This window comes from Castanea sativa, chromosome 7, assembly GCF_040712315.1.
Source record: "Castanea sativa cultivar Marrone di Chiusa Pesio chromosome 7, ASM4071231v1".
Classification (NCBI taxonomy): domain Eukaryota; kingdom Viridiplantae; phylum Streptophyta; class Magnoliopsida; order Fagales; family Fagaceae; genus Castanea; species Castanea sativa.
The window spans coordinates 37,966,120-37,974,667 of record NC_134019.1 but is presented as its reverse complement, the minus strand read 5'-3'; the positions used below and the strand labels follow the sequence as shown (position 1 = coordinate 37,974,667).

Genomic DNA, 8,548 nt, shown 5'->3' with positions numbered 1-8,548 from the left:
TCCGTTGTAGTCTAGTTGGTTAGGATACTCGGCTCTCACCCGAGAGACCCGGGTTCAAGTCCCGGCAACGGAATGTTTTTTAAATAAAACATACTATTTTCAACGGTTGAGTGGCTGGGCTAGGTCCATCGTGTAAATGGGCCCAAAAAAGCCCTTGCATTTTTCTACTTGATTTTATGGATTGAATGGACTTCCAAGTGGCCATTCATCTTTTCTTTTTTACCCTTTTTTTTAATCTCTTTTTCATACAGAGATCAAATGGAAACCTATCGAGTATGGATGCCATTTCCACCATTATCTTTCCAAAACTGGAAAAAAAATGATCATTGTCCTCTCCTATTAAACTGATTATTAGCTTAGCTGTAGTGCACACATAATGCATAGTGCACATATTTTTGCGCTTCCCTAGAGGTTGCTGATGATTGTTACTGATTCTAATTCCCTTGGAAAAATAATGAATTTATATTGGCGATCGCGTAGGGTTTTAAGGCTATGAATGGACTTCCAAGTGTTCATTCACCTTTTCTTTTTTACCCTTTTTTTAATCTCTTTTTCAGACAGATGAAATGGAAACCTAAATTGTTTGAGTATGGATGCCATTTCCACAATTATCTTTCCAAAACTGAAAAAAAAAAAAAAAAAAAAAAAAGATCATTTTCCTCTTTTATCCAAGTGAGTAATAGCGTAGTTGTAGTGCACACATAATGCATAGTGCACATATTTTTGTGCTTCCCTAGAGGTTGCTAATGATTGTTACTGATTCTAATTCTCTTGAAATTAGATATGAATAAGTGACACCACATGAGTAATGTCACTGGTAAATTCTAGCAATTAGGACACATGTCATACCAGTGGACTTCCTCACCCTTGGGAAAAATGATGAATTTATATTGGGAATTCCCTAAGGGTGTGTTTGTATGGAGGTGAAGGGTTAATGAAAAACTTTGGAGAGAAAATTGAAATGAAAACTTTTTGGAAGTGTGTTTGGTTGGGTGGGGAGGAAGTAAAATAAATTATAGGGCCCGAGTGTTTTCTCCCAAGGCCCACAAAAAAAAAATCCCAAAATAGAGAGAAAACTGAAAGGAGAAAATTGAGCTACTTAAAGGAAAAAAATGCCCATATGCACTTGCACATAGTCAATTCGTCCAATTTTTTTTTTTTTTTTTGGGTGCTTTCGTGGGCAGTTGCCTATTCCTTTTTTCTTTCCTTTTTTTTTTTTTTTTCTTTCCTAGACGTTGCCCTTTTTTTTGATTTCTTAGGCTGTGGATGTCATAGTTGTTTTGTTTTTCTTTTTTTTCTTGTTTAACTAGACATGATTTTTATTTTGTGATAAATTGGGTGATTGTTTTTTTTTTTTTCACTTTTTTGTTTTAATTGGCCATCATTTTTTAACAAGAGTGTATGAGTAAATTTATATAAATTTTTTTTTTTTTCATCCCTCCACTTTTCCACACCAAACAAAAATGAGAGAAATTAAAATCTTTTATATCCTTTTACCATTTTCTATTCCCACTTTTCCACCCCTTCAACCAATCCAAACCTAAAAACGGATAAGAATAAATGACCGCACATGAGTGATGTCATTAGTATATTCTAACAATTAGGACTCATGTCATACCAGCTCACTTCCTTAAAGAGAGTCGGTCATTAGTTATTATAAATAAAGGAAGTTGAGTTAGGTGGGGAAAAAAAGTTGAAAGGAAATAATGTATTAGTTCTGTTGCAGCTGGTATATTCAACTTACAGCTGTGTTTTGTCTTAGTTATGTTGTTTGCAGCCTTTTTTAATGAAGAAATTTTCATAATAATCTCAAGCATTAGATGATTTTTTTTTTTTTCATATTTTATGAATTATCCTAAAAATAGAGTATAATAAATGACTGCATATTCTTCAAAAACACTCGCAGTAATGTGCCAATTAGTGGCTTTGGATGTCCCATTCTGTTACAAATCTTCTTGCCCAACAGTGCTTCTCATGGACTCCCACGCACCACAGAGAGAGAGAGAGAGATAGAGAAAGAGGGGAGGAAAAAAATAAACAAAAGGAAAGATCGATCAGAGGTTCTAAATTAACATTTCATACATTTGCAGGTTTGACCACCAAGGTCCAAGACAATATATGCCACAGTAGATACATGATAAAACCCGTATCTATTGCTCTTAAATTAAGTTGTGAATACTCTTGACTATACACGTTCCTAAGCACAAGAAACTTGAGAGAGAGAGAGAGAGAGAGAGAGAGAGAGAGAGAGATTATGTTACATGATTAAGGACCAAACATATCCTCGACCTTCTAAGTACAGGGGGAATCATCCTCTAACCAAACAGATATGACCACAGGTTTTTTTTTTTTTTTTTTTTGATAAGATGTCCACAGATTTTTTTAAACCCTCTCACCCGCAAATACTGTGGTGCAGATGCCTTCGTATTTGCTTGAAGCTACACATTGACTACAAGAGAAAGAAGATCCAGTTCCTTCTTTATAATTCTACCATATGTTTATACACTATGTCACCTCCGACGCCGTTTTGTTTCCACCTGAAAACATCATAATCACACATCAACATTGATGACATGTTCCCTACAGGGCAATAATATTGTTACTCAACGCTAGCTTCCAAGTTCCAACTACTTAAAAACATGACATGTTTGGAGAGAGAAGTATTTCGTTTCTTTTTTTCTTTTTCTTTTTCTTTTTTTTGGGGGGGGGGGGGGGGGGGGAAGAAGTATTTCATTCATTGGATATATGCATCCTTCGTCTCACAACATGAGGATCCTACACAGTTGTGAGGTCCACACACTGATAAAGAGGGAGGATGCAAACATCTGATATATGAGCAGCTTTTTTTTGTAGGAGGGGTGGGGGGGACAGCATCATGTTTAACTGCCATTAACATGCATTGAGGAACCTCCCCTTAAATTCTGAGCTTTACATTCATATAGAATAACCCAAAATTAAAGAAGGTAATAATTACCCTTGAATTGAAGCATCCTTCATACCCTGCCTATCTACAATATTCCTCAGTGTCAGTTACATGTCTTCAACATAATAATTTGTGTAGAACCATTGAAATCAATAGATAGATCAACATATTCAATAAGATCTCATCTTGGACACGCAAATTTTCAGCCATAAAGCTTACAACATAATGAAGATAAAAACACTGTCAAAACTTAGTGAACTTCAATGAACGGGAATACCTTTGTATCCAAGTGTCTCGAAGCGGTATGAGAATTCTGCAACTTCTTCTGACCTTCGGAGGAACAATTTTCACAGTAGAAATGATCAAGTCTTTTTGCTTCCTCCGCAGACATGTTGATACAAGCAGGATGAAACCTGAATTAAAAATGGCATGCTGAAGATCATATATGTTTTAAAAAAAAGAAGAAGAAAGATGATAGAAAATAGGTATAAATGTAAATCCTCCCAGGCTTATGCAAATAACCCTAAGCCTCAAACATAGAAGCTCTTCAAAGGAGATAGCAACAAACCTTATTGCATAAGGCATGCCTATAATGCTCAATTCAACATTGCATCTCCGAAAATTAAAATTAGACCTTTTTTCATTTGCAGAATTTATTTGACAATCCATTTAATCTCAACGGATAAAAGTAATGTCTTCATACTTCACAAAAATATTCGCCTCCTAAATATCACTGGGGGATAATTGATTAATTTCTACAAACTTTGTTAGAGGATATGTGACTAGATATATGGAGTTATTCATAGCTTTATAGCATAGCAAGTTAGCAACATGGTAATTGACTGCTAACACTTTGTAATCTTCCTGTTGAACATCTTTCACAATTAATTTTTAACCAATAAATGAAGTATTATTAACCCCATCTAAATTGCATGTGACCCACATAGAAAACCCTAAATTGGCAAACGGAGAAGCACATGAAAGAAACCAAAAAAATTTGATTTTTTATACTTAAAAATATAAGTATAGTATAAACCTTAAGTTAAAAAATTAAAAAAAATTAAAAAATTTTCAAAACAGAACCTTTTTTGACAAGTAAAAAATTTTATTAAAAGGGTGCAAATATGCATCTGAAAATATTTTGTATTATAAAAGGCATAATAACATTATACCTCTTTTCTTTTTTTGACATGTGAAAAGTTTCAATTATATAACATCAAAAGCATCCAACCTACCAATCACTACAGCCTTCACACTGAACCATTAGGTCATCAGGGTTGTAAGGCATCTCACACTTGCAATACCTGCACAATGTATAAACTAAAAGAACTCAAAACCAAATAAAGATTTTGAATCAACAACTCTAAACCTCAGAAAACTCATGTTGCAAATATCAGCTTATTCTTTCAAGAGCATGAAATTCGCTAAATAAGCAGCAATCTTAAGAGTACATACTCAATCCCAATTAATCAATACATAGCAGTTTATGATGGAGATAAAACACCCTAAGTCACATGGATTTGGGTACGAACGCGGGGACTGCAGGTACAAGTCCAAGTGTTGGGCTCATCAATTTTCCAAAACAATTCCCTCTGGTAGCCATACCTTGCCCATGGCATGTCATGTCAGTAAGGGTACAAGAAGGAAGAGAAGGACCCAGTAGATACAATTTATCAAACTCAACTAGCAAGTAGCATAGATATAACAGAATACAAAAAAAGTAATTCAGCGAAAGCAACTGCAATCTTGAAATTTACATTTCATTATTTGATAGGAGAAGAGGGGAAAATTTTTCACAGAAATCATTAGCTGAAAGAAAAAAAATACCTAATTTCAATTTTTTTTAATAATAAAAAAGTACCAACTAAAAGCACAATCAAGTAGAGAATTTTTTTTCATTAAAAAAAAAAAAAAAAAAAAAACAGGAATAACAAGTAATTTACATACACCAACTGAAAATAATTAAATTTCCAGTTCACTAAACCACCAAATTCACATGAAACTAGCATTTTTAGTGGGAGGTACCATATGCACCACTAATATTTTGCAACATCATGCATCATTTAGAGACGCCAAGAGACAACTACAAGTAATTTTATGCAGTCAAAAGTTGATTATTGAACTCATAATTTTCTTTAGTCAATGGTAAATAAAAATCAGTCTTTAACCTACCCAAGTAACCTAACATTTCAAACACAAATGTGTTTCTAACTCGTTTTCCCTGGGACCATCCTCTAGTAAGATAATGAAATTAGCATATGGACATGACAGGAAAGGTGGAATTTTTTGGACATATCTTAGCTTTGGGATCTTAAAAGAGAAGAATCTACTCAAAAGAAAACAAAACAACCTTAGTTGGATTTTCAACTGTAAGGTAGATGGAGGACACATATCAATTAAATTGATACTCTTGGTCCCTACTACTCTTGGTCTTCTACTGTTCTACATCCACTAAATAACAGAGACAGACACGGTGCACGTTTCATATTGTTCCCACAGCCCCACTATCAAAACTTTCTAGCGTAACTTCATTTTGCTTCCTCAGCCAAAGGCAGATAATGTGGATAAGATTTAATCAAACACAATCCAAGTAATCTGATAGCTCAATAGCTTTAACTACATATGCCATTTATACATACCGCCATTTGGCTTCCAAGAAAAACATTGACAAAAAGAAACACAACACAGATATGTAGACCCAAATTCAATCACGGTGATGTTGTTGTTTCTAATTTCATTAAAAATACATCAGAAATTAAACTCCAATCAAATACTTGTTTTCAATTCAATTCAAATTTGCCCCAAACAAGAGAATAGATAATCGATTTGCGTACTTTGTTTTTTAAGTATAGCTAGTAAAACCTAGAGGCAACTGACCCCACCCGCTAGAACGAGTTGCGAGGTAATCCTGGAGCATTCACCCGTGACGGGGGCAACGAGTTTATGCTCATGACCAGGAGCATGATTCTAGATTTGCATATTTATTCAACTCATTTCTAACTGTTCAATTCAATTGCTTAACAACTTTCATAACATTCACTTAACAAACAAACAAACAAAAATAAAAGCAATAAAACCAAACAAAACAACAAATTAGAGAGTTAATTAACAAATTATTAGCCATTCACTTAAAATACACACACACAAACAAACAAAAACAAAAGAAAAACAGAGTTAATTAGCAAAATGAACAGCTAAAAAGCAAAGCAAACAGAAACACAGTAACAACAAAATTCAAAAAAAAAAGCAATTGTTTTATAAGAAATTCGAAAAGGCTTACATACACGGCGACACGGTCAGGATTGAAAGCACCAGTGGAAGAATTGTATTCGAAACGACAGAAGAAGTCGTCGTTTCCAACGGCGTCAAGCTTCGTGTAGCTCTTGAAGCTATGAACCGTGCACTTCCCTTCAATCGTGTCGGCGCTCTGCAAATCGTAGTGGTCCGATAGAAACACCTCCTTCGATCCGTGAAACTGTCTCCGGCCACCGATCGACTCCTCCGGCCGGTAATACCACCTCACGTGAACCTTCACGTTGGTGCCGCGACCGTCCGCTTCGATCCCCTCGATCTTCGCCACGTACGACGGCTTCGCCGGATCCGACGGCCGCATCAGCACGCAGTCTCCAGCTGTATAAAAACAAAAAATTAAAATTAAATTTTTTTTTTTTTTTTTTGGTTTTAAAGGATGTGTTTGTTTCTCGGGAAACCTTTGTTACCTTTGACGGTTTTGTTGATGTGTTTGACTGTGTAAGAGTCAAGGGTTCGTCTCGGAGCTTTTGGTTTTGCCATTGGAGTGCTTTTTGTTTGTCTGAGAGAGAGAGAGAGAGAGAGAGAGAGAGAAAGATATTGAGAGAATTTTGAGCGAGAAAAACCAGGAAAAAAATTATTATTATAATTATTATTATTATTATTATAAATAACGATTTTTTTATATTTTATTTCTTTGGAAGTGGGATTGGATTCAGTGCTTCGCGGAGTACAAAGTGGGGTTGGGGTGACACTATTCATTTGCATTTAAGTTTCTTATATATTCTTTCTTTTAGATCTATACTTAGTACCAAGGATGAAGAAAGACAAGGGTGATTGTTATATATGAAAAAGGGTTAGGCTTAGGTCGTGTCTAGTAGTATTGGATTTGTTGAAATAATGATATGTATTTATTTTTGAATATGTGTCATTATTTGATTAGGTCAGTGCACTGAATGCAGTGGACCTAAGCCAAGTCTTATGAAAAAAGATGAACAATTAAAAAAAAATCAAAGAAAATGGATATTTTAATCAAATGTAGTTTAAAATAGAAATCTAATGTAAGGTATTTTGAAAAGCAGTAGGTAAAATAGGAAGAAAAAAAACTATAGGTCATTTTCAATGTCAACTCCACTTGGAGTCAAATGAACCCCCTAAATTGCCCCAATTTTTTTTTTTTTAGTTTTTTAAATTTTGTTTGTTTTGACCCCCTAAAATAAAATTTTGTATACCTTGATTTTAGAATTTTTTTTTTTTTTAAGCGCAGCTAAAATAAGTTTGAATATGATCCTCTAAACAGTATCTTGGCTTTTTTAAACACAAAAAAAGTCTAATAACAAACCAATCTTATCTAAAATATGAAGAAGAAAAAAATTAATAAGCCTAACAAAAAAAGTAGAAATTTGTTAATCTTTAACTTTAGAAAATCCCATTTAGATCATAACAAATTTAAAATAAATCAATTAAATAAGAGATCAGTGGATGAACGATTGTTTGACTGTATATATTAAAAGAGACATAAATCGTAGGAATGATAATGAAAATATTATGTAACAATATCAGAATATGAAACATCATAAAAGATAATTGCAAAACTTTATTTATTTCATTTTTTTTTTTTTGTGATATAGATATGTCCAAGTTCTCTTTTGTTTTACATCTTATATACTTTTGGGTAAGACTTAAGTACAGTATTTAGGTGTTATTTTTTATGTTTTCCTATTAAGATTCTGTCATGTAGATTTTTCCTCATGAAATGAAAGTATATTTTTTAGTTAAGTAACCACATGGCTGAATCTTAAAATATGAACTTAAAAGACAACATTTAAGATACTATACCTACATTTTGTCCTATAATTTTTGGTTCTTACCAAATCTTTAAAAAAAAAAAAAAAAAAATCCTCAAGTCACCACTGATTTTTATGTTAAAATAAACAATAACTTTTACACAAGTTTATGCCAATCTCATAATCTTATACAAGGATTAAGAAAAGTGGAGAAGTTCTAATGTCACAAACTAGTACATAACTTGTCCATGTGGCGAGTTGTGGTTGATGGAGGGGTGATAGTAAGTCACCCTTTTACCAATCACAACTCGTCACATAGACGAGTTGTATGTAAAGTTGTACACCAACTAATGGCACCAGAATTTTTCAGAAATGTTGGGTAGGGACTGTAAATAAAGGCAGAAGATGGGAGGAATTTGGTGGGAGAGCTAAAGGGGGGACGGTGAGAGGCCACGTCAGTGTCGATGTGGATTTTGGGTTTATCTACTAAGATCGTACTGTAGTGTATTGTATTGTATGGTATCGTAATTCTGAAAAGGAAAATCTAGAGCACTGTAGAATCTCTACAAGTACAGCTAGGATACTGGGA

At 33.9% G+C, this 8,548-nt stretch overlaps 1 protein-coding gene and 1 non-coding gene across 3 annotated transcripts; one reads left to right on the top strand and one right to left on the bottom strand.

The window, feature by feature from the left end:
* Nucleotides 1-73, top strand: TRNAE-CUC (transfer RNA glutamic acid (anticodon CUC)). Its single transcript has one exon. It is a non-coding gene; the product is annotated as a tRNA-Glu (tRNA).
* Nucleotides 74-2,048: 1,975 nt separating this feature from the next.
* Nucleotides 2,049-6,813, bottom strand: LOC142643463 (chromatin remodeling protein SHL-like). 2 transcript variants are annotated; one of them, XM_075818108.1, is made up of 6 exons: nucleotides 6,643-6,796; nucleotides 6,208-6,553; nucleotides 4,159-4,227; nucleotides 3,201-3,336; nucleotides 2,975-3,008; nucleotides 2,049-2,537 (listed from the first exon to the last, which is right to left on the bottom strand). In XM_075818108.1, exons 1-5 carry the CDS (start codon nucleotides 6,713-6,715, stop codon nucleotides 2,994-2,996), a joined length of 639 nt encoding a protein of 212 aa, XP_075674223.1. In that variant the 5' UTR covers nucleotides 6,716-6,796; the 3' UTR covers nucleotides 2,049-2,537; nucleotides 2,975-2,993. The 2 variants fall into 2 exon arrangements, with proteins under 2 accessions (XP_075674223.1, XP_075674222.1); XM_075818107.1 differs by lacking the exon at nucleotides 2,975-3,008 and having other exon boundaries at nucleotides 6,643-6,813.
* Nucleotides 6,814-8,548: the final 1,735 nt, after the last annotated feature.

What these genes read in the sequence shown, in the direction of transcription:
- LOC142643463 (XM_075818107.1), bottom strand. Translation starts at nt 6,715, where the DNA reads ATGGCAAAACCAAAAGCTCCGAGACGAACCCTTGACTCTTACACAGTC. An exon ending in AATCCTGACCGTGTCGCCGT is followed by an intron (nt 4,228 to 6,207) that starts GTATGTAAGCCT and finishes TACATTGTGCAG; the next exon opens with GTATTGCAAGTGTGAGATGC. An exon ending in CGAGACACTTGGATACAAAG is followed by an intron (nt 2,538 to 3,200) that starts GTATTCCCGTTC and finishes TGATGTTTTCAG; the next exon opens with GTGGAAACAAAACGGCGTCG.